A 25,518-nucleotide genomic window follows, 5' to 3' on the forward strand; every position below is an offset into this window, starting at 1 on the left:
TATTAACCTGTTGTTTGCCACCACCACGCTTAAAGCTGTTTAGCTTAGCCAACATGAGCTCTAATAGTAAGGATACTAATGACACAGAGCCCAAAGCTGCTGATGGCGCACGTAAGATTAGGTCTGATAGAAAGTATACTAATAATGCAGAGCAAAAAGACGCCGATGCCGCACGTAAGCGCAAACAGCGTGCTAACAAGAGTACAGAGGATAGATGCAAGCGCATGGACACTGTTAAGTATACTAATGACACAGAGTCCAAAGCTTATGATGGCGCACGTAAGATCAGGTCTGATATAAAGTATGGTAATGATGCAGAGCGAAAAGCCGCCGATGCCGCACGTAAGCGCAAACAGCGTGCTAACAAGAGTACAGAGGAGAGATGCAAGCGCCTGGACACTGTTAAGTATACTAATGACACAGAGCCCAAAGCTGCTGATGGCGCACGTAACATCATGTCTGATAATAAGTATACCAATGACGCTGAGCGAAAAGCCGCCGATGCCGCACGTAAGCGCAAACAGCGTGCTAACAAGAGTACAGAGGAGAGATGCAAGCGCCTGGACACTGTTAAGTATACTAATGACACAGAGCCCAAAGCTGCTGATGGCGCACGTAACATCATGTCTGATAATAAGTATACCAATGACGCTGAGCGAAAAGCCGCCGATGCCGCACGTAAGCACAAACAGCGTGCTAACGAGACTACAGAGGACAGACATAAGCGCCTGGACACTGTTAATGCTGCTTGCAATAAACGCATTACTAATGAGTCTTTTGAGGACAAAACTAATCGATTAAGTAATAAAGCTGCTGCTGCACGCTCTCAACGTTGCAAACATAATATTTCCACGTCCTCAATCATAGATTCTGCCCACAATACAGCTTCTTTGTCTCCATTCATAGAATGTGTGCAGCTTGAAGCTCCTTTAACCGTTGGTAAATCTGCACGTAAGCGCAAACACTGTCCTACTTACACTCCAAATGATAAACGCCGTCGCCTGCACACTGTTAAGTCTGCTTATAAGACATGCTTCACACCTGACTCTTCTAAGGCAACAAACAAACCATTACCAAATGCAGCTGGTGCACGCCGTGAATGGCGCAAAAAAACCGCTTGCACCTCCATATTAATAAACTCTGACCACGATACACCTTCCAACTCCTCAGTGATCGTCTGATGTCTTTCATCCCTCCCCTCATAAGCATGTTCATGGATCCTGTGTAACTGTACCTTAAATAACAAGAATTGTCAAGAGCTGGTGAGTGCAGCCATTTTTTGTTCTTTCTTACTATTATTTATTAATTGTATTATTCTTACATTTGAATAAATAAAGTATATATGGATTCTAGACTCCCGATTCTTTAGAATCGGGCTGCCATCTAGTATCAAAAAAATCAGCTCAGATCAATTCAGAAAAAGACAGATAAAAGAATTATAAACTCCTACATCAGAACAAGTTAATGATGAATTCTCAGATAACACATTTTCCAGCCCGCAAAGTGCATGGGAAACAAGGAAACAGAGCCTGTAAAACCCAAAGAGTACAACATTAAGCCCAAAGCCCAAATAAAAAAAAATAATAATATTTACCCAAAACATATGCATTTAACATGAAATACCAGCCACAAATTGATGCAACGATCACCAATATACAGGAGGACCTGAGTCTTCATATATTAAAAAATATAGCATTTATTGATACAAAAATATGAGATAAGCACTCAATGCAATAAACAAATTAATGCTATAAATATTAAAAATGTATGGATAAAAAGTGTGATACTCAAAAGTGTCAAAAAATTGAGCAGATGCAAACCAGTACCCAAATGGTGCAGCACCGAAGATGATATCCTAATAGACATGTATATATAGCCACATAGTAAAAAAAAGAAAGAAAATCATGAGCCATTCACCCACATGTAGTGAGGGAAATAAAGTAAGGCAACCCTAATCAAGATAAATGGCTGAGGAAGCGACAGTCACGCCCGCGAAATGCGCATCGGGGTCAGTGGCAGCTTCCTGGACTGGACCAGAGACACTATCATTATGGGTAATTAACCTCTGATCTATTTTAGCTCTGTGTTTTTGGTGCAGCACTTTAGTGTAACTTATCTTATGGCTGTTCCAGTCTGGTTTAGCCATATATCTTGATTAGGGTTGCCTTACTTTATTTCCCTCACTACATTTGGGTGAATGGCTCATGGATTTCTTCCCTTTTTTTACTATGTGGCTATATATACATGTCTATTACAATATCACCTTAGGTAACATAGTAACATAGTAACATAGTTAGTAAGGCCGAAAAAAGACATTTGTCCATCCAGTTCAGCCTATATTCCATCATAATAAATACCCAGATCTACGTCCTTCTACAGAACCTAATAATTGTATGATACAATATTGTTCTGCTCCAGGAAGACATCCAGGCCTCTCTTGAACCCCTCGACTGAGTTCGCCATCACCACCTCCTCAGGCAAGCAATTCCAGATTCTCACTGCCCTAACAGTAAAGAATCCTCTTCTATGTTGGTGGAAAAACCTTCTCTCCTCCAGACGCAAAGAATGCCCCCTTGTGCCCGTCACCTTCCTTGGTATAAACAGATCCTCAGCGAGATATTTGTATTGTCCCCTTATATACTTATACATGGTTATTAGATCGCCCCTCAGTCGTCTTTTTTCTAGACTAAATAATCCTAATTTCGCTAATCTATCTGGGTATTGTAGTTCTCCCATCCCCTTTATTAATTTTGTTGCCCTCCTTTGTACTCTCTCTAGTTCCATTATATCCTTCATGAGCACCGGTGCCCAAAACTGGACACAGTACTCCATGTGCGGTCTAACTAGGGATTTGTACAGAGGCAGTATAATGCTCTCATCATGTGTATCCAGACCTCTTTTAATGCACCCCATGATCCTGTTTGCCTTGGCAGCTGCTGCCTGGCACTGGCTGCTCCAGGTAAGTTTATCATTAACTAGGATCCCCAAGTCCTTCTCCCTGTCAGATTTACCCAGTGGTTTCCCGTTTAGTGTGTAATGGTGATATTGATTCCCTCTTCCCATGTGTATAACCTTACATTTATCATTGTTAAACCTCATCTGCCACCTTTCAGCCCAAGTTTCCAACTTATCCAGATCCATCTGTAGCAGAATACTATCTTCTCTTGTATTAACTGCTTTACATAGTTTTGTATCATCTGCAAATATCGATATTTTACTGTGTAAACCTTCTACCAGATCATTAATGAATATGTTGAAGAGAACAGGTCCCAATACTGACCCCTGCGGTACCCCACTGGTCACAGCGACCCAGTTAGAGACTATACCATTTATAACCACCCTCTGCTTTCTATCACTAAGCCAGTTACTAACCCATTTACACACATTTTCCCCCAGACCAAGCATTCTCATTTTGTGTACCAACCTCTTGTGCGGCACGGTATCAAACGCTTTGGAAAAATCGAGATATACCACGTCCAATGACTCACCGTGGTCCAGCCTATAGCTTACCTCTTCATAAAAACTGATTAGATTGGTTTGACAGGAGCGATTTCTCATAAACCCATGCTGATATGGAGTTAAACAGTTATTCTCATTGAGATAATCCAGAATAACATCCCTCAGAAACCCTTCAAATATTTTACCAACAATAGAGGTTAGACTTACTGGCCTATAATTTCCAGGTTCACTTTTAGAGCCCTTTTTGAATATTGGCACCACATTTGCTATGCGCCAGTCCTGCGGAACAGACCCTGTCGCTATAGAGTCACTAAAAATAAGAAATAATGGTTTATCTATTACATTACTTAGTTCTCTTAGTACTCGTGGGTGTATGCCATCCGGACCCGGAGATTTATCTATTTTAATCTTATTTAGCCGGTTTCGCACCTCTTCTTGGGTTAGATTGGTGACCCTTAATATAGGGTTTTCATTGTTTCTTGGGATTTCACCTAGCATTTCATTTTCCATCGTGAATACCGTGGAGAAGAAGGTGTTTAATATGTTAGCTTTTTCCTCGTCATCTACAACCATTCTTTCCTCACTATTTTTTAAAGGGCCTACATTTTCAGTTTTTATTCTTTTACTATTGATATAGTTGAAGAACAGTTTGGGATTAGTTTTACTCTCCTTAGCAATGTGCTTCTCTGTTTCCTTTTTGGCAGCTTTAATTAGTTTTTTAGATAAAGTATTTTTCTCCCTATAGTTTTTTAGAGCTTCAATGGTGCCATCCTGCTTTAGTAGTGCAAATGCTTTCTTTTTACTGTTAATTGCCTGTCTTACTTCTTTGTTTAGCCACATTGGGTTTTTCCTATTTCTAGTCCTTTTATTCCCACAAGGTATAAACCGCTTACACTGCCTATTTAGGATGTTCTTAAACATTTCCCATTTATTATCTGTATTCTCATTTCTGAGGATATTGTCCCAGTCTACCAGATTAAGGGCATCTCTAAGCTGTTCAAACTTTGCCTTCCTAAAGTTCAATGTTTTTGTGACTCCCTGACAAGTCCCCCTAGTGAAAGACAGGTGAAACTGTACAATATTGTGGTCGCTATTTCCTAGATGCCCGACCACCTGCAGATTTGTTATTCTGTCAGGTCTATTAGATAGTATTAGGTCTAAAAGTGCTGCTCCTCTGGTTGGATTCTGCACCAATTGTGAAAGATAATTTTTCTTGGTTATTAGCAGAAACCTGTGGCCTTTATGGGTTTCACAGGTTTCTGTTTCCCAGTTAATATCCGGGTAGTTAAAGTCCCCCATAACCAGGACCTCATTATGGGTTGCAGCTTCATCTATCTGCTTTAGAAGTAGACTTTCCATGCTTTCTGTTATATTTGGGGGTTTGTAACAGACCCCAATGAGAATTTTGTTACCATTTTTCCCTCCATGAATTTCAACCCATATGGACTCGACATCCTCATTCCCTTCGCTAATATCCTCCCTTAAAGTGGACTTTAGACAAGACTTTACATAGAGACAAACCCCTCCTCCTCTCCGATTTTTACAATCCTTTCTAAACAGACTGTAACCCTGTAAGTTAACTGCCCAGTCATAGCTTTCATCTAACCATGTCTCGGTTATTCCCACTATGTCAAAGTTACCTGTAGATATTTCTGCTTCTAGTTCTTCCATCTTGTTTGTCAGGCTTCTGGCGTTTGCGAGCATGCAGTTTAGAGGATTTTGTTTTGTTCCAATCTCCTCACTGCGGATTGTTTTAGAAATGTTCTTACCTCCCTTCTGAGTATGTTTTCCTGGGTCGTCTTTGTTCGAGTCTAATGTTTTTCTTCCCGTCCCCTCTTCTTCTAGTTTAACGCCCTCCTGATGAGTGTAGCGAGTCTTCTGGCGAATGTGTGTTTCCCAGGTTTGTTGAGGTGTAGTCCGTCTCTGGCGAGGAGTCCATCATACCAGTAATTCACACCGTGGTCCAGGAATCCAAATCCTTGTTGTCTGCACCATCGTCTTAGCCAGTTGTTTGCATCAAGGATCCTGTTCCATCTCCTGGTGCCATGCCCGTCTACTGGAAGGATAGAAGAAAAAACTACCTGTGCATCCAGTTCCTTTACTTTCTTCCCCAACTCTTCAAAGTCCTTGCAGATTGTCGGTAGGTCCTTCCTTGCCGTGTCATTGGTGCCAACATGTATCAGAAGAAATGGGTGGACGTCCTTGGAGCTGAAGAGCTTTGGTATCCTATCGGTCACATCCTTGATCATCGCACCTGGAAGGCAGCATACTTCTCTTGCAGTTATGTCCGGTCTGCAGATGGCTGCTTCGGTGCCTCTCAGTAGTGAGTCTCCCACCACCACCACTCTTCGTTGCTTCAACATTTGGGTCCTGGTTTGAGGCTGCTCAATTTTTTGTCACTTTTGAGGATCACACTTTTTATGCATACATATGTAATATTTTTAGAATTAATTTGTTTATTGCATTGAGTACTTATCTCATATTTTTGTATCAATAAATGCTATATTTTTTAATATATGAAGACTCAGGTTCTCCTACTTTCAAACACATATGCATTTAAGTTAAAAAATGTTTTCAAAGGTGTTCATATCCTAAAGCTACTAAAGGCTGCCACGAGAGGTGGTGATGAGTTCTCTTTCAATGGAAGTCTTCAAACAGAAGCTGAGATGGTTTAGTGAATCCCGCATTGAGCAGGGGGTTGGACACAATGATCTCGGAGGTCCCTTCGAACTCTAAACAATTTATGACTCTATGAAATATTTTTTCCAGTAAACTAAAGTAATGAATATCATGTCAAAAGGAAGTTATTATCAGAAAATTATATATATTTTTTATTTTGCCAACTTTTTTCTCCATAAAAAGATTTTTATAAATTAGCAATGTTGCCATTTTCACAGTGGCCACTGGGGCTATTTTAGACTCACACTTTCTGTTCTTTCAGGAAGAGTTTTCAGCTGGCTCCTCATAATCAGTGACAGGATTACAATGACAAGTAGTAACTCTATACATAGCTGATAACACAGGGAACACCAATCACAATAGGCGATATCACAGCTGCCCCTGAACTCCCTCCTCCCCTCACAATCCCTTTTGCACATGCTCATCAAATGCTTCAAAACAACAGATAGCAACAATGAACACCCTTCGATTCTATGTACATGTGTTGTTTCCTAAAACAACAGGAAGTTGTAATACAAAAAAAAAACACCCAATGGCCAGCGTGAAAATTGCAAGATTTTTACTGTTTTGTTTTTAAAACAGACTATGAAATGTAAATAAAATGCCACAAAAAATACACTTAACACAAAGAAACCTGAATTTAACAATAGCTCATTTTCTGATGATAGCTTCGCTTTAGGTTGCATTCAGATGGCCATATAAATCTGAGCTAGATTGGAAAGCAGTTTACAGACTGGCCTGTGGCTCTCCTGACCTATGCAGCGGTCTTGCTCAGGTCGGGAGAGCCGCCAACCAGTCCATGCACTTCATTCCAATCTCGCTCCTATTAATATGGCAGTCTAACTGCACCCTTAAACTGCTCTAAGCTGATAGTTATTCGATAAATGACGGATCTTGCTTACAATCTAATGTATGTGTTTAGGGGATTCCCTTTTCAGTTTCCACTTGGTAGAGGTGCCAGTATGTGGTTTATGTGGTTTATTCTTGTTTGATTATTATTCACACTTACAGGGACTGGAAGTCAGGGAAAATAATATTTGGTTGATATAAACAATGTGAGCCAGATTCATTAAAACATTCAGGCTAGAATTCTGGCGTAAATTTTAGACACACCTTGGAGTTGCACCAAAATGTTGTAACTTTCTGTGTCTTCATGACAGTTTCTTAGTTTTCAGGACAGGGATGCGTAGGGGCATGACACCACAGCTTGTCTATTTCATGATGAGCTATGGCGTTCCAGATGCCAGCAGTCTCACACCACTCTCTGACTAGAGTGAGATTTCTGGCATAGAACACAGAGGCACACACCACTTGTCAGATGCTCAAAATTCATAAAAGAGGGGTGCACCATTATAAATGAGCAAAGTCTGACTCCAGCACATCCCCCCATTAAGACTGGTGTGGTCAACGCTGGTGTTGATGAATCGGGCCCTATGTACATGGCCATAAAGATAAAAATTGTCTTTGAAAGTTAAAGAAGTTGTCCCTACTTGGACAACTTCTTCTTAAACCCCTCACTTGGCTGCCATAGAATAATAAAGATTATACTAATCTCCCGTGCTGGCGTCGTTCCTGTGGTGTCAGCACTCATGGTCCTGGGGCTCTTGTGCTGTTGTTGTGACACATGACATTGGTGCCCAATCAGCGCTGGCATCACGGTCTCTGCCTCCTGTTGAATTGAGGAGGACGTCAGAAATCAGCTGCAGCCCGAACTTTCTCTTCGTGTTCGATTTATCCGAAAGCGGAGACAGTGACGACAGCGCTGATTGGCCACTGGCGTTACGTGTCACAACACCTACACGGGAGCCCAGAGACCGCGAGTGCTGACACGTCCGAAACGGCAGCAGCACGGGAGGTGAGTATAGTCTTTAGTATTTTATCGGGGCCAAACTCTTTGATCAAGAAGGACTTGTCCAGATAGTGGACAACCCCTTTAAACTAAAATGAGCTAAAAAGAAGAAGTTCATTTTTAGTTTGTATTATGCAAGAAGAGGAATGTTCCCATGAGTTAGGGCACTACTGTTTTATCATTTGTTCAGTGAAGCACGTTAATTAAAATTAGATACCCTTAGCCTTTAGTCATTATTTCATTAAAGCTTGACTTACTTGTATAATGTATAAAGATTTTCAGAGGGATTTGGTTCTTAAAAAAGAAAAAGAAAAGTTCAGGGCTCTGTTCATTCCATATATTTTGCCTAACAGAAAAATAACAAAAGTTTGATGATTTTCCGAGCAGAGCTAGTAGGATAAAATATTCCCTAGGTTAGTGCCAAAACCTCTGCATTGTATAATGCCTACTAGATGTCAAACACCACAACGTGAGACCGATGATAAACAAACACTGCTGAGCCCAGATGCTCTCCATAGAAGCTCGGAGAGTTTTATTTACACAAGCCCAAAAAATAGACCTTGTACAGATGATTTCTGGGGCTTCCATCAACAATGTGTAGGCCAAAAATGACATCTATAAATAAATTTCTGCATGTATGGATTGAAATAATAATTAGCCATGTGTTTTGGCTTCTGTTCTGCTCCCAACAGGAAGCAGGCATCTGTGTGTTCTGGAAGGGTCAGGCCTTGTGAAACTTGAGCTATATGGTAGGCATCTATGGATATGTTTCTCATTATTATGAAAGATTTCCTGTCTGAATGTACTCTGTGGACTATTCTGAGATGCTGAGAGGAATAAACGATTTCCAGAAACGATTCACCAGCCTCTGCAATGCTAAGGTCGATTGCATTAATTGACGCAAACCAATAGTTATATATGCAAAACTGCAGGAACAGAGGTTGATGATATTCATGACTTGCCCAAACTAACAACACATGCATTCACTTTGATCACTGTGTAAGAAAATGCTCCTTAGCTGCAAAACGGATCCAACCCAGCTTACATTTATATACACTTACATTGACTTGCGAAAGTATTCTCCCCTCTGGCATTTTTCGCGTTTCAGTTCAGTAGAACATGTCTACAACTGAGAACAATTGGTTTTCTTTTTATTGTGAAGCAAACAATAAATAGGACAAAATAACTGAAAATTTCAGTGTGCAGAACTATTCACCCCCTCTAAAGTCAGCACTTTGTAGAGCCTCAATTACAGCTGCAAGTTACTTTGGATACGTCTCTATGAACTTTCCACATCATGCAACTGGGATTTTTGCCCATTTCTCAACTCAAAACTGCTCCTACTCCTTCAAGTTAGATGGTTTCCTCTGGTAATCAGCAATCTTCACATCTGACCACAGTTTCTCAATTGGATTAATGTCTGGGCATTGACTAGGCCACTCCAAAACATTTACACGTTTTCGCTGAAACCACTCAAGTGCTGCTTTAGCAGTATGCTTTGGGTCATTGTCTTGTTGGAAGGTGAACCTCCATCCCTCAATTCACTGACAGACTGAAACAGGTTTTGCTCAAGAATATCCCTGTATTTTGGACCATCCATCTTCCTCTTGACACAGAACATTTTCCATGTCATCGAAAAATATCCCCAAATCATGATGCTGCTACCACCACCATGTTTTACTGTGGGGATGATGTTTTTGGGGTGATGAGTTGTGTTGGTTTTGCGCCAGACATAGCATTTAGCTTGGTGGACAAAAAGTTAAATTTTGGTCTCATCTGACCACAGCACCTTCCTCCATACATTTGGGGAGACTCCCACATGTATTTCGGCAAACTCAAAATGAGCCTTACAATTTTTGCGCATAAGTAAAGGATTTTTTTTGCCCACTCTTCCATAAAGACCACCTCTATGGAGTGCACGGCTTATTGTGGTTGTCTGGACAGATACTCCAGTCTCTGTTTAGGAACTCTGCAGCTCCTTCAGGATTAAATTTGGTCTTTGTGCTGCCTCTCTAATTAATGCCCTCTTTGCCGTGGCTGAAAGTTTTGGTGGTCTGCCCTCTCCTGGCAGGTTTGTTGTGGTACCATTTTCTTTTAATTTGATGATAAAAAATTAGATGGTGCATGGGGGATCCTCAGAGATTGGGATATTTATTTTTTTTTATAACCCAGCCCTGACTTGTACTTCTCAACAACGTTGTCCCTGATTTGTTTGGAGATCTCCTTGGTCTTCATGGTGTTGTTCGGTTAGTAGTGTATCTTGCTTAATGATGTCGCAGCCTCTGTGGACTTTCAGGAAAGGTGTGTATATACTGACAGACCACGTGACACTTAGATTGCACACAAGTGGATGTCCTCTCACTAAACATGTGACTTATGAAGTGAATTGCTTGCATTAGACATTTTTAGGGGCTTCATTGCAAAAGGGGTGAAAACATATACACATGCCAATTTTTAGTTATTTAATCCCATAAATTTAATTTATACCTATATTTTTCTCACTTCACCAACTTAGACTATTTAGTGCTGATGCACGACACACAAATCGGATTACAAAAATATTTAAACATACCGTAGGTTATAATGTAAGAAAATAGGTTAAAAGCCAAGGAGGTGATAGATATTTGTGAATGAATCTAGTAAAATTACATACATTAAGACGGCTTCAGTCATGGCGTACATTGGTTGTGTTCATCTCTGCAGCCAACCAGATGGTTGGGGAACACCAATGCTACAATGACAGTGAGGTACGGATTTTATCAGGCAAACAGTGGTTTATCATTATACACCATTCCCCCATTTGGAAACATTAATTAAATCTGGACCACCTTTTTAATACTGTTTACCTTGAAAAGGACATTTTACCAAGTCCAAAGAATCCAGATTCTGCTCTTATTTTATCTCCGCTTCTCACTGGAGTATTCAGATTTAATTATCCTGTGAGCCATGCCTCCCTGTAAAGACAATAAAATTTTGCACTAAATTAAAAAAGCTCACGTCTCTGGAAACATATGGAGTTTGTTTTCCAAAAAAGAAAAAACTCGGGGGGGGGGGGGGGAGGGGTAAGCAGGAATAAAATATAACCAAAAAGTGACCATTTTTTACATCATATGACAAGTCCTCATCTACTATAAAAACTGTCACAAGTCCTGTGAGGGAAGATCTGAATCTGAAAAGTGAGGGGACATTACAGCTCTCTGTTTAGCCATAGAGATAGGGAGAAAAACACTGAATAAACATTAGCGGTAGTGTGTAACAGCACATCAGTCAATGGGTAACCTCCGTATAGCTATATGTTGAGGTCACTGACATTATTATTATTATATTATTAAAAGTTTGAAAAATTAGAGTGAATCCGGCAAATATGAATTTCAAAACATTTGCTAATCTATACTATAAACCATTTCACATGTTTTATTTCATGAAGTTTAGTTATTTTAAAATGTAGCAAGATTACAATTGCTAACCCCCTAACGACCGCCGATACACCTTTTAACGGCGGCAGTTAAGGGTACTTAATCCACAGCGCCATTAATTAACGGCGCTGCAGAAAAAGTGAATAGTGCCCCCAGAGTCGGATTTTCTCTGGCAACCGAGACCCCAGAGAACATGATTCGGGGGTGGGGGGGGTGGTGGGGTTTACCGACCCCGGGTTGCGATCGCCGATAATTAACCGTTTGCCGGCGATCGCAAAAAAAACGCGATTTCCCATTTAATTTATCTGTCCTCGGATGTGATCGCACATCAGAGGACAGAAAAATGGGGTCCCCAATAGCCCCCCGATACTAACCTGTCTCCCCCGGTGCTCCTCTCGGCTCCCGATGGGTGCCGCCATCTTGCTCCGGCAAAAAAATGGCGGGCACATGCGCAGTGCGCCCGCCGGCCGGCACCCGGAAAATCTTTGGAGTCTCGGCTGCCAGGGGTAGCCGAGACCCCAAAGAACATGATCGGGGTCGGTTTTTACCGACCCCTGTTTTGCGATCACTGGTAATTAACTGTTTACCGGCGATCGCAAAAAAATAAAAGGGATCTTTCATTTTCTGTCCTCTGATGTGATCGCACATCAGAGGACAGAGAAATAGGGGGATTCGGGGACCCTGCTATAATTACCGGTGTCCCTGGATCCTCCTTCTTCTTCTCCTGGCCGCCAGCTTCTTCATCCGGAAAGAAAATGGCGGGCGCATGAGCAGTGCGCCCGCCATATTCTGCCGGCCAGCAGGTGGAGTAGTTGGGGCTAAATTTAGGGTTAGGATTAGGGTTGGGGCTAAATTTAGGGTTAGGGTTAGGGTTGGGGCTAAATTTAGGGTTAGGGTTAGGGTTGGGGCTAAATTTAGGGTTAGGGATAGGGTTGGGGCTAAATATAGGGTTAGGGTTGGGGCTAAATATAGGTTTGGGGCTAAATTTAGTTTCCAAAATGGGGTCACTTGTGGGGGGTTACTACTGTTTAGGTACATCAGGGGCTCTGCAAACGCAACATGGCGTACGATCTCAATTCCAGCCAATTCTACATTGAAAAGTAAAACGGCACTCCTTCTCTTCCAAGCTCTGCAGTGCGCCCAAACAGTGGTTTACCCCCACATATGGGGTATTGACGTACTCAGGAGAAATTGCACAACAACTTTTGTTTTTGTGTAAACAAATGCGATTTTTTATTTTCACGGCTCTATGTTATAAACTTCTGTGAAGCACTTGGGGGTTCAAAGTGCTCACCACACATCTAAATAAGTTCCTTAAAGGGTCTAGTTTCTAAAATGGTGTCACCTGTGGGGGGTTTCCACTTTTTAGGCACATCAGGGGCACTCTAAACATGACATGGCATCCAATCTCAATTCCAGCCAATTCTGCATTGAAAAAGTCAAACGGCGCTCCTTCACTTCCAAGCTCTGCGGTGCGTCCAAACAGTGGTTTACCCCCACATATGTGGTATCGGCGTATTCAGGAGAAATTGCATAACAAAATTTATAGTTTCATTTCTGTTTTTACACTTTTGAAAATAAAAAAAAATGGTTCTGAAGTAAAATGTTTGCAAAAAAAAGTTAAATGTTCATTTTTTCCTTCCACATTGTTTCAGTTCCTGTGAAGCATGTAAAGGGTTAATAAACTTCTTAAATGTAGTTTTGAGAACCTTGAGGGGTGCAGTTTTTAGAATGGTGTCACACTTGGGTATTTTCTATCATATAGACCCCTCAAAATGACTTCAAATGAGATGTGGTCCCTAAAAAAAAATGGTGTTGTAAAAATGAGAATTTGCTGGTCAACTTTAACCCTTATAACTCCCTAACAAAAAAACATTTTGTTTCCAAAATTGTGCTGATGTAAAGTAGACATGTGGGAAATGTTATTTATTAACTATTTTTCGTGACATATCTCTCTGATTTAAGGGCATAAAAATACAAAGTTTGAAAATTGTAAACATATAACCCAGACCCATTACCACAGACTAGGGATGGGTAAACACTCAACTAAGTCACTGAAACATACTGATTCGCTAAGCAAATGAAGACTGCATGCTGAACCAAAGAGTGCTTTATAAAAAGTTATAATTTTATTAACACCAAACAATACAAACGATAAAACAATGCCTCAAAACCATGTAAGTAAATGATGTTACTAGCAGACAGGCGTGAGTAAAATTCTCATAATTACGAGAAAGCACCAGGTAATAAACACATTTATAGGTTTATACAATTAAGTACTAGAGCATGCTGAGAAAATACCTCTACCAGATTTTTATGTGAAAATCCCAATGTTCAATATAGGTATAGTATAACACACTTAGGTACATAAATAATTACCACTTTAATTAGTCAGGATACCATAGATAACAGTATAGTCTAATTACACTATTAAAGAACCAACTGCTCCAAGTTATAATATCAATTAGTGCCGCAGTGGCTATAAAGATGATAATATATTCATTGCGCTGTTATAGAACCACCTGTTCAAAGTCAAAATTCTAATTAGTGCCGCAACCACTATACCTATTCAGTACTGTTTATTTAAACTTTGTACTATGCAGAATAAATATTCAGACAATATCTTTTAACCAATTTAAGCAACATGGCATACGGGAATATTCTGTGGAATTAATCCAGTTATCAAAGTACCGACCAGTCACTCTATAAAGCCGATATGCATAACTGCTACAATAATTTACTAAGCACAATAAATGGTATCCATGTCCAGACTCTATACAGTAAATGGTAAATACAACCTTTTGCCCGGACCCTATATGGTGCTACAATAACCACAACGCACAATGATTAAACCTGCGAATGCATCCCAAGCTGCTCATACCTATACATATATGCGGGTATGGTATGCACCCAAAAATTAGTCTACAGCAAGCTCATCTAATATATAGACAATTGTCCACATGCTGCTATATGTGCCTAAACACTAAGTGAATGGAAACCCATAAATATACGTGTTACCTGAATCGTGTGGTGCTCCCGATATCAGCCACACATGGCATGCCACTGTCCGCAAAACCCCGACGCGCGTTTCGCGACAGCTTCCTCCTGGGGGCGTGACTACCGGGAGGCGTCATAGAGTTTTTAAAGCCGCCTAGGGCCAATAGAATCGAGGAGGGGTGGAGTTTGCCGTCACCTGATGTTGACTAGGACTGCCTACTGGAATCCCCAGCAGCGGCGAAAAAAATATCCAACCGGCAACATCATACAAAAACGGGCCAAAATGCAACCTTTTAAGTTCTATGGTAGATACATCCACAGCAGATATACTTAATCGCAAAATGAATAGCTCCCATACCGGGAATGAATGGGCAGTTTGAATTGCAAATTAAAGCCCGCCTACCGGCACCCACCGTGATAACAAATATTTCGTAGCCTGTCTGCTAGTAACATCATTTACTTACATGGTTTTGAGGCATTGTTTTATCGTTTGTATTGTTTGGTGTTAATAAAATTATAACTTTTTATAAAGCACTCTTTGGTTCAGCATGCAGTCTTCATTTGCTTAGCGAAAAAGTTTGAAAATTGCAACATTTTAAACATTTTCGCCATATTTCGTTTTTTTTCATAAATATTCGCAAGTAATATCGAAGAAATGTTACCACTAACATGAAGTACAATATGTCACGAAAAAACAATCTCAGAATCAGCGGGATCCTTTAAAGCGTTCCAGAGTTATAACCTCATAAAGTGACAGTGGTCAGAATTGTAAAAATTGGCTCGGTCATTAAGTACCAAATTGGCTCTGTCACTAAGGGGCTAAACTAATTAATGGTTGCTATTTATGTATTTTGCAGACTTTTTATATACTTTATTGATTTATGTGAGGACTTGCTATAGAGTAGCTGTTGTCCCGCAGTATTGGGTAGATGACTTCTTCGTACCTTGCAGGGTTCTTATTCTTCTCTGGCAGACAGATCTCTTGATCAGAAAAAAGTCATAACCAGGACCGAGGTTGGGTGGTAATTAGCGTTTACTGCTCCTGTAAAAGAGTTCACCTTGCTTTGTGACTGGCTTTGTTAGAAATGGGACCAGAGAAAATTAAAAGCTGTGGAAAGAATTGTGTTGTCGCTGCAGTAAGCCATTCTTTCCTCAGTGTCGCTTGTGGTCTGAATGGGACTAAAGCCAAGACATAAATAGCATGGTTTTCTTCAACCACCTTTCTACATGAAAAGCCCCTTTAGTTTCAAAGGATTATGGAGCACAATAGTTTGAACAGATATGTGATATGAGAAGACATGAGCCACAAAATAAGTCGACTGCTAAAGCTACAAATGTCGAGCAAAGACTAAGCCAAAAATGCGACAAACCTAGAAATAAATGAAATATCCTCGAAATATAAATGCTGCCCAAAGGCTGTGTACACCAGTGCACTTATTTTATTGTTCATTTTTTCCTAAATGCAAATGTAACACCTGCACTGGGAACTGTCAGGGCAGCTACTGGTATACTGGGACTTACAGACACTAAGAAGAGCTTTGCAGCTGCTGTTAAACAGGGACCAACAGACATTAGCAGATTTTCCTCTGAGCTGCCGTGGACTACCATTCCCAGGGACCCTTGTTTCAGTCAGATGACACAGCCTGGATTGGATGAGGAGGGACTTGGAGGGAGGAGCTGGGCAGAAAGTGAAAGAAAGAGTTCCGAGAAAGGAGAGAGCGTGGCAACTTGCTGTGAGAGACTGAGCCCGGCGGATTTGCATCCCTTTACGCTGCAGGGTTGCTGTCCCCTCGGATATACCCGCGCTGCTGGAGAGAGCACGGCTTTCTTTTACCCTCTGAAGCAAGTTACATCAAGAACTTGGAGAGTTCTGCTGGCACTCCCCTATAAAGGACTGAATCCGGCCGCCCCCAGCTGGTGTCCAGAGAACCCTCCGACCATTGGAGACGCGCAGTGAGTGCCCTTCTGAAACTTGTGGTTCTACCAGCGCTATTTACAGTGAGTACACTACAGCCCAGACTATCGCCATTAACATTCATCTAAGTGCACCAACTGTTGTAATTTGCGCGGCAACTGGGCCCCGATATTTGGACTGAGTTAAACCAGAAGAAACAAAAAACCTGCTACGTTAGACTTGCAGGGTTGAGGTAGAATTAGAATGTGATGTGTATATGACTTTTCCAGAGCTCAGTTAGGCTACGTTCACATTAGCGTTTCCCGACGCAGCGTCGGGAAACGCAGCGGCGACGCATGCGTCATGCGCCCCTATATTTAACATGGGGGACGCATGGACATGCGTTGTGTTGCGTTGTGAAACGCATGCGTTTTTTTTGCCGCAAGCGTCGGGCAAAGAAAACGCGACAAGTTGCATTTTTTTTGCGTCGAAATTTCGGCAAAAAACGACGCATGCGTCGCAAAACGCAGTGTTTTTGCGTGTGTTTTGGTGCATTTTTATTTGCGCTGTGCGTTGCGTCGCCGACGCAGCGGCGCACAACGCAAATGTGAACGTAGCCTTACTTGTATTGCATGTTATTCCTTTAAATCCATCTCATTTATGCTGCCTAGCAATAAACCTGTTAAACTGTTTTACTCCTGATCCCTGTGAGTGTGTACTGAGTGTGGCAGTGGCTTCCCGAGTCAGCCCCTGGCAGAAGATAATAGTCCTTCTGCAGTCCCAGAGAAAGAGCTCCAATCAAGATTCGTTTGGAGGCACGGCGCCCTGGAGAGGTGAGACCCCCCATAACACCCAGTGTACCGTGGTAGCCATAAAGGGGTGTTACACAAAATTAATTATTTTCTAAATGGTTTTACCATTTTGCTGCTGGAGAATAAGGCTGGGGTCACAGGAGAGTATAAAAATATCGGTCACATTCTCATCTGGAAAAGTGGGACAATTTTTTTCTCACTTCTCGTCCATGTGCAGTCCGTATACAATCTGTTTTTTATTCACCACTTATTAATCATTTCCAGGACCATTTATAGTTTCCCATCTTACAGAATTACAATGTATCCTTAAAAATCGGATGCCATACAGATGGTCCGTATGGAATCCGATTGTTTTTTCCCTGCACTGTACCGATTTTCGGGGTAAAATCACAGCATGCTGCAAATTTTGCTTATGCCGAATATAGCTAAGAAAAAAAATGCAGATCTGCACTGCCTCATTGAACAACACTGGTCCAATTGCAATCCCTTTTTCATCAAATTGCACTCATCTGATTTATATGTCGTTCCTCTTCACTGTGCGGAATTCACCTACTGTCTGCCACAGATCACTGAGACCGGATGTTACAGTGATTTCCCGGCACCTGGGCATATTAAAATTTAAGTCAGTACCCACATGAGGGCGGAACATAGAAGACGAGCGATGGTAGGCAGAATAAACAGGTGTGGGATTTCTGGCCATGCACTTGATGTCAAAGGGACATCTGAAGAGAAGGGGAGGAGACATTCTGTGTAATGATAATATATTTTTGGGTAACCTATGCCCCATAGTGAAGGTATAAAAGATTAATTTTTTACTTAACCCCTTCATGACCCAGCCTATTCTGACCTTAATGACCTGGCCGTTTTTTGCAATTCTGACCAGTGTCCCTTTATGAGGTAATAACTCGGGAACGCCTCAACGGATCCTAACAGTTCTGAGACTGTTTTTTCATGACATATTGGGCTTCATGTTAGTGGTAAATTTAGGTCAATAATTTTTGCGTTTATTTGTGAAAAAAATGGAAATTTGGCTAAAATTTTGAAAATTTTGCAATTTTCAAATTTTGAATTTTTATTCTGTTAAACCAGAGAGTTATGTGACACAAAATAGTTAATGAATAACATTTCCCACATGTCTACTTTACATCAGCACAATTTTGGAAACAACATTTTTTTTGCTAGGAAGTTATAAGGGTTAAAATTTGACCAGCGATTTCTCATTTTTACAACAAAATTTACAAAACCATTTTTTTTAGGGACCACCTCACATTTGAAGTCAGTTTGAGGGGTCTATGTGGCTGAAAATACCCCAAAGTGACACCATTCTAAAAACTGCACCTGTTATGAAAGGCAATTCAGTACTACAATGGACATAGCGGTCAGAGCACATACAGTGATCTGACAATAACCCAAAATCATAGAACGAGCTCTGAGACGTGGGAAGTCTGCAGACCGCAATCCCTAATCCTCTCCAAACAAAACTAGAGGCAGCCAGGGATTGCGCCTAACTCTGCCTATGCAACTCGGCACAGCCTGAGAAACTAACTAGCCTGAAGATAGAAAATAAGCCTACGTTGCCTCAGAGAAATACCCCAAAGGAAAAGGCAGCCCCCCACATATAATGACTGTGAGTTAAGATGAAAAGACAAACGTAGAGATGAAATAGATTCAGCAAAGTGAGGCCCGACTTTCTTAACAGATCGAGGATAGAAAAGGTAACTTTGCGGTCTACACAAAACCCTAGAAAACACCACGCAAAGGGGGCAAAAAGACCCTCCGTACCGAACTAACGGCACGGAGGTACACCCTTTGCGTCCCAGAGCTTCCAGCAACAAATTAGACAAGCTGGACAGAAAACATTGCAAACAAATAGCAAAGAAGAACTTAGCTATGCAGAGCAGCAGGCCACAGGAATGATCCAGGGAAAAGCAAGTCCAACACTGGAACATTGACAGGAAGCCAGGATCAAAGCATTAGGTGGAGTTAAGTAGAGAAGCACCTAACGACCTCACCAGATCACCTGAGGGAGGAAACTCAGAAGCCGCAGTACCACTTCCCTCCACCAACAGAAGCTCAACAGAGAGAATCAGCCGAAGTACCACTTGTGACCACAGGAGGGAGCTCTGCCACAGAATTCACAACAGTACCCCCCCCTTGAGGAGGGGTCACCGAACCCTCACCAGAGCCCCCAGGCCGACCAGGATGAGCCACATGAAAGGCACGAACAAGATCGGGAGCATGGACATCAGAGGCAAAAACCCAGGAATTATCTTCCTGAGCATAACCCTTCCATTTAACCAGATACTGGAGTTTCCGTCTAGAAACACGAGAATCCAAAATCTTCTCCACAATATACTCCAATTCCCCCTCCACCAAAACCGGGGAAGGAGGATCAACAGATGGAACCATAGGTGCCACGTATCTCCGCAACAATGACCTATGGAATACGTTATGTATGGAAAAAGAATCTGGAAGGGTCAGACGAAAAGACACAGGATTAAGAACCTCAGAAATCCTATACGGACCAATGAAACGAGGTTTAAACTTAGGAGAGGAAACCTTCATAGAAATATGACGAGAAGATAACCAAACCAGATCCCCAACACGAAGTCGGGGACCCACACGGCGTCTGCGATTAGCGAAACGTTGAGCATTCTCCTGGGACAAGGTCAAATTGTCCACTACATGAGTCCAAATCTGCTGCAGCCTGTCCACCACAGTATCCACACCAGGACAGTCCGAAGACTCAACCTGTCCTGAAGAGAAACGAGGATGGAACCCAGAATTGCAGAAAAATGGCGAAACCAAGGTAGCCGAGCTGGCCCGATTATTAAGGGCGAACTCAGCCAAAGGCAAAAAGGACACCCAGTCATCCTGATCGGCAGAAACGAAGCATCTCAGATATGTTTCCAAGGTCTGATTGGTTCGTTCGGTCTGGCCATTAGTCTGAGGATGGAAAGCCGAGGAAAAAGACAAGTCAATGCCCATCCTACCACAAAAGGCTCGCCAAAACCTCGAAACAAACTGGGAACCTCTGTCAGAAACGATATTCTCTGGAATGCCATGTAAACGAACCACATGCTGGAAGAACAATGGCACCAAATCAGAGGAGGAAGGCAATTTAGACAAGGGTACCAGATGGACCATCTTAGAAAAGCGATCACAGACCACCCAAATGACTGACATCTTTTGAGAAACGGGAAGATCAGAAATAAAATCCATAGAGATATGTGTCCAAGGCCTCTTCGGGACCGGCAAGGGCAAAAGCAACCCACTGGCACGAGAACAGCAGGGCTTAGCCCGAGCACAAATCCCACAGGACTGCACAAAAACACGCACATCCCGCGACAGAGACGGCCACCAAAAGGATGTAGCCACCAACTCTCTGGTACCAAAGATTCCAGGATGACCAGCCAACACCGAACAATGAACCTCAGAGATAACTTTATTGGTCCACCTATCAGGGACAAACAGTCTCTCCGCTGGACAACGATCAGGTTTATTAGCCTGAAATTTTTGCAGCACCCGCCGCAAATCAGGGGAGATGGCAGACACAATTACTCCTTCCTTGAGGATACCCGCCGGCTCAGACAAACCCCGAGAGTCGGGCACAAAACTCCTAGACAGAGCATCCGCCTTCACATTTTTAGAGCCCGGAAGGTACGAAATCACAAAGTCAAAACGGGCAAAAAACAGCGACCAACGAGCCTGTCTAGGATTCAACCGCTTAGCAGACTCAAGATAAGTCAAGTTCTTATGATCAGTCAATACCACCACGCGATGCTTAGCTCCTTCAAGCCAATGACGCCACTCCTCGAATGCCCACTTCATGGCCAGCAACTCTCGGTTGCCCACATCATAATTTCGCTCAGCAGGCGAAAACTTCCTGGGAAAAAAAGCGCATGGTTTCATCACTGAGCAATCAGAACCTCTCTGCGACAAAACAGCCCCTGCTCCAATCTCAGAAGCATCAACCTTGACCTGGAACGGAAGAGAAACATCTGGTTGACACAACACAGGGGCAGAAGAAAAATGACACTTCAAGTCTTGAAAAGCTTCCACAGCAGCAGAAGACCAATTGACCAAATCAGCACCCTTCTTGGTCAAATCGGTCAATGGTTTGGCAATACTAGAAAAATTGCAGATGAAGCGACGATAAAAATTAGCAAAGCCCAGGAACTTTTGCAGACTTTTCAGAGATGTCGGCTGAGTCCAATCATGGATGGCTTGGACCTTAACTGGATCCATCTCGATAGTAGAAGGGGAAAAGATGAACCCCAAAAATGAAACCTTCTGCACACCAAAGAGACACTTTGATCCCTTCACAAACAAAGAATTAGCACGCAGGACCTGAAAAACTGTTCTGACCTGCTTCACATGAGACTCCCAATCATCCGAGAAGATCAAAATGTCATCCAAGTACACAATCAGGAATTTATCCAGGTACTCTCGGAAGATGTCATGCATAAAGGACTGAAACACTGATGGAGCATTGGCAAGTCCGAATGGCATCACTAGATACTCAAAATGACCCTCGGGCGTATTAAATGCAGTTTTCCATTCATCTCCTCGCCTGATTCGCACCAGATTATACGCACCACGAAGATCTATCTTGGTGAACCAACTAGCCCCCTTAATCCGAGCAAACAAATCAGATAACAATGGCAAGGGGTACTGAAATTTAACCGTGATCTTATTTAGAAGGCGGTAATCTATACGAGGTCTCAGCGAACCATCCTTCTTGGCTACAAAAAAGAACCCTGCTCCTAATGGTGACGATGACGGGCGAATATGCCCCTTCTCCAGGGATTCCTTCACATAACTGCGCATAGCGGCGTGCTCAGGCACGGATAAATTAAACAGTCGACCTTTTGGGAATTTACTACCAGGAATCAAATTGATAGCACAATCACAATCCCTATGCGGAGGTAGGGCATCGGACTTGGGCTCATCAAATACATCCCGGTAATCAGACAAGAACTCTGGAACCTCAGAAGGGGTGGATGACGAAATTGACAGAAATGGAACATCACCATGTACCCCCTGACAACCCCAGCTGGACACCGACATGGATTTCCAATCTAATACTGGATTATGGGCTTGTAGCCATGGCAACCCCAACACGACCACATCATGCAGATTATGCAACACCAGAAAGCGAATAACCTCCTGAGGTGCAGGAGCCATGCACATGGTCAGCTGGGTCCAGTATTGAGGCTTATTCTTGGCCAAAGGCGTGGCATCAATTCCTCTCAATGGAATAGGACACTGCAATGGCTCTAAGAGAAACCCACAACGCTTAGCATACTCCAAGTCCATCAAATTCAGGGCAGCGCCTGAATCCACAAATGCCATGACAGAATACGATGACAAAGAGCAGATCAAGGTAACGGACAGAAGAAATTTTGACTGTACCGTACCAATGGTGGCAGACCTAGCGAACCGCTTAGTGCGCTTAGGACAATCAGAGATAGCATGAGTGGAATCACCACAGTAGAAACACAGCCCATTCAGACGTCTGTGTTCTTGCCGTTTAACTCTGGTCAAAGTCCTATCGCACTGCATAGGCTCAGGTTTAAGCTCAAGTAATACCGCCAAATGGTGCACAGATTTACACTCACGCAAGCGTCGACCGATCTGAATGGCCAAAGACATAGACTCATTCAAACCAGCAGGCATAGGAAATCCCACCATGACATCCTTAAGGGCTTCAGAGAGACCCTTTCTGAACATAGCTGCCAGCGCAGATTCATTCCATTGAGTGAGCACGGACCACTTTCTAAATTTCTGACAATATACCTCTATCTCATCCTGACCCTGACAAAGAGCCAGCAAATTTTTCTCTGCCTGATCCACTGAATTAGGTTCATCGTACAGCAATCCGAGCGCCAGGAAAAACGCATCGATATTACTCAATGCAGGATCTCCTGGCGCAAGAGAAAATGCCCAGTCCTGAGGGTCGCTGCGCAAAAAAGAAATAACAATCAAAACCTGTTGAACTGGATCACCAGAGGAGCGAGGTTTCAAGGCCAGAAATAATTTACAATTATTTTTGAAACTCAGAAACTTAGTTCTATCTCCAAAAAACAAATCAGGAATAGGAATTCTTGGTTCCAACATAGCTTTCTGATCAATAGTGTCTTGAATCTTTTGTACTCTTGCCGAGAGCTGATCTACAAATGAAGACAGACTTCTAATGTCCATCGCTACACCTGTGTACTGAACCACCCAAATGTCTAGGGGAAAAAAAAGGCAAAACACAGTGCAAAGAAAAAAAAATGGTCTCAGAACTTCTTTTTTCCCTCTATTGAGAATCATTAGTACTTTTGGGCTTCCTGTACTGTTATGAAAGGCAATTCAGTACTACAATGGACATAGCGGTCAGAGCACATACAGTGATCTGACAATAACCCAAAATCATAGAACGAGCTCTGAGACGTGGGAACTCTGCAGACCGCAATCCCTAATCCTCTCCAAACAAAACTAGAGGCAGCCGTGGATTGCGCCTAACTCTGCCTATGCAACTCGGCACAGCCTGAGAAACTAACTAGCCTGAAGATAGAAAATAAGCCTACCTTGCCTCAGAGAAATACCCCAAAGGAAAAGGCAGCCCCCCACATATAATGACTGTGAGTTAAGATGAAAAGACAAACGTAGAGATGAAATAGATTCAGCAAAGTGAGGCCCGACTTTCTTAACAGATCGAGGATAGAAAAGGTAACTTTGCGGTCTACACAAAACCCTAAAAAACACCACGCAAAGGGGGCAAAAAGACCCTCCGTACCGAACTAATGGCACGGAGGTAAACCCTTTGCGTCCCAGAGCTTCCAGCAACAAATTAGACAAGCTGGACAGAAAAAATAGCAAACAAATAGCAAAGAAGAACTTAGCTATGCAGAGCAGCAGGCCACAGGAATGATCCAGGGAAAAGCAAGTCCAACACTGGAACATTGACAGGAAGCCAGGATCAAAGCATTAGGTGGAGTTAAGTAGAGAAGCACCTAACGACCTCACCAGATCACCTGAGGGAGGAAACTCAGAAGCCGCAGTACCACTTCCCTCCACCAACAGAAGCTCACAGAGAGAATCAGCTGAAGTACCACTTGTGACCACAGGAGGGAGCTCTGCCACAGAATTCACAACATGCACCCCTCAAGGTGCTCAAAACCACATTCAAGAAGTTTATTAACCCTTCAGGTGCTTCACAGCAGCAGAAGCAACATGGAAGGAAAAAATGAACATTTAACTTTTTAGTCACAAAAATGATCTTTTAGCAACAATTTTTTTTATTTTCCCAAGGGTAAAAAGAGAAACTGAACCACAAAAGATATTGTACAATTTGTCCTGAGTACGCCGATACCCCATATGTTGGGGGGAACTACTGTTTGGGCGCACGACAGGGCTCGGAAGGGAAAGAGCGCCATTTGACTTTTTGACAAGTGATCACATTTTGGAAATTAGACCCCCCAAGGAACTTATCTAGATGCATAGTGAGCACTTTGAAACCCCAGGTGATTCACAAATTGATCCGTAAAAATTAAAAAGTACTTTTTTTTTTCACAAAAAATTTCTTTTAGCCTCAATTTGTTCATTTCCACATGGGCAACAGGATAAAACGGATCCTAAAATGTGTTGGGCAATTTCACCTGAGTACACTGATACCTCACATGTGGGGGTAAATCACTGTTTGGGCACACGACAGGGCTCGGAAGGGAAGGAGCGCCATTTGACTTTTTGAATGAAAAATTAGCTCCAATCGTTAGCGGTCACCATGTCGCGTTTGGAGAGCCCATGTGTGCCTAAACATTGGAGCTCCCCCACATGTGACCCCATTTTGGAAACTAGACCCCCCAAGGAACTTATCTAGATGCATGGTGAGCACATTGAACCCTCAGGTGCTTCACAAATTGATCCTTAAACAATGAAAAAGTACTTTTTTTCACAAAAAAATTATTTTGGCCTCAATTTGTTCATTTCCACATGGGCAACAGGATAAAATGGATCCTAATATTTAGTGGGCAATTTCTCCTGAGTACAGTGATACCTCACATGTGGGGGTAAACCACTGATTGAGCACACGGCCAGGCTTGGAAGAGAAGGAGCGCCATTTGACTTTTTGAATGAAAAATTAGCTCCAATGGTTAGCTGACACATGTCGCGTTTGGAGAGCCCCTGTGTGCCTAAACATTTGAGCTCCCCCACATGTGACCCCATTTTGGAAACTAGACATCCCATGGAACTAACCTAGATGTGCGGTGACCACTTTAAACCCCCAAGTGCTTAACAGAAGTTTATAACGCAGAGCCGTGAAAATAAAAAATCATTTTTCTTTCCTCAAAAATTAGTTTTTAGCCCGCAATTTTTTATTTTCACAAGCGTAACAGGAGAAATTGGACCCCAAAAGTTGTTGTC

The 25,518-nt window shown here is 42.3% G+C and overlaps 1 protein-coding gene across 2 annotated transcripts in view; it reads right to left on the minus strand.

Moving 5' to 3' along the window:
- Positions 1–9,121: 9,121 nt before the first annotated feature.
- The window catches only part of STK3 (serine/threonine kinase 3), a 339,998-nt gene continuing 323,601 nt past the window's right edge, over positions 9,122–25,518 (minus strand). The window contains exons 11-12 of one of the 2 annotated variants that reach the window (XR_011314121.1): positions 10,834–10,941; positions 9,122–10,718 (exon numbers count right to left, since the gene is read on the minus strand). Coding sequence is in view for 1 of the 2 variants with exons in the window: in XM_069731642.1 (XP_069587743.1) it covers positions 10,885–10,941 (57 nt within the window). In the remaining variant the exon portion in view is untranslated. Of the gene's footprint in view, positions 10,942–25,518 lie in introns of both variants that reach the window. The other variant, XM_069731642.1, reaches the window with a different exon arrangement.

The sequence above is a fragment of the Ranitomeya imitator genome, chromosome 6 (genome assembly GCF_032444005.1).
Source record: "Ranitomeya imitator isolate aRanImi1 chromosome 6, aRanImi1.pri, whole genome shotgun sequence".
NCBI classification, from domain to species: Eukaryota; Metazoa; Chordata; class Amphibia; order Anura; family Dendrobatidae; genus Ranitomeya; species Ranitomeya imitator.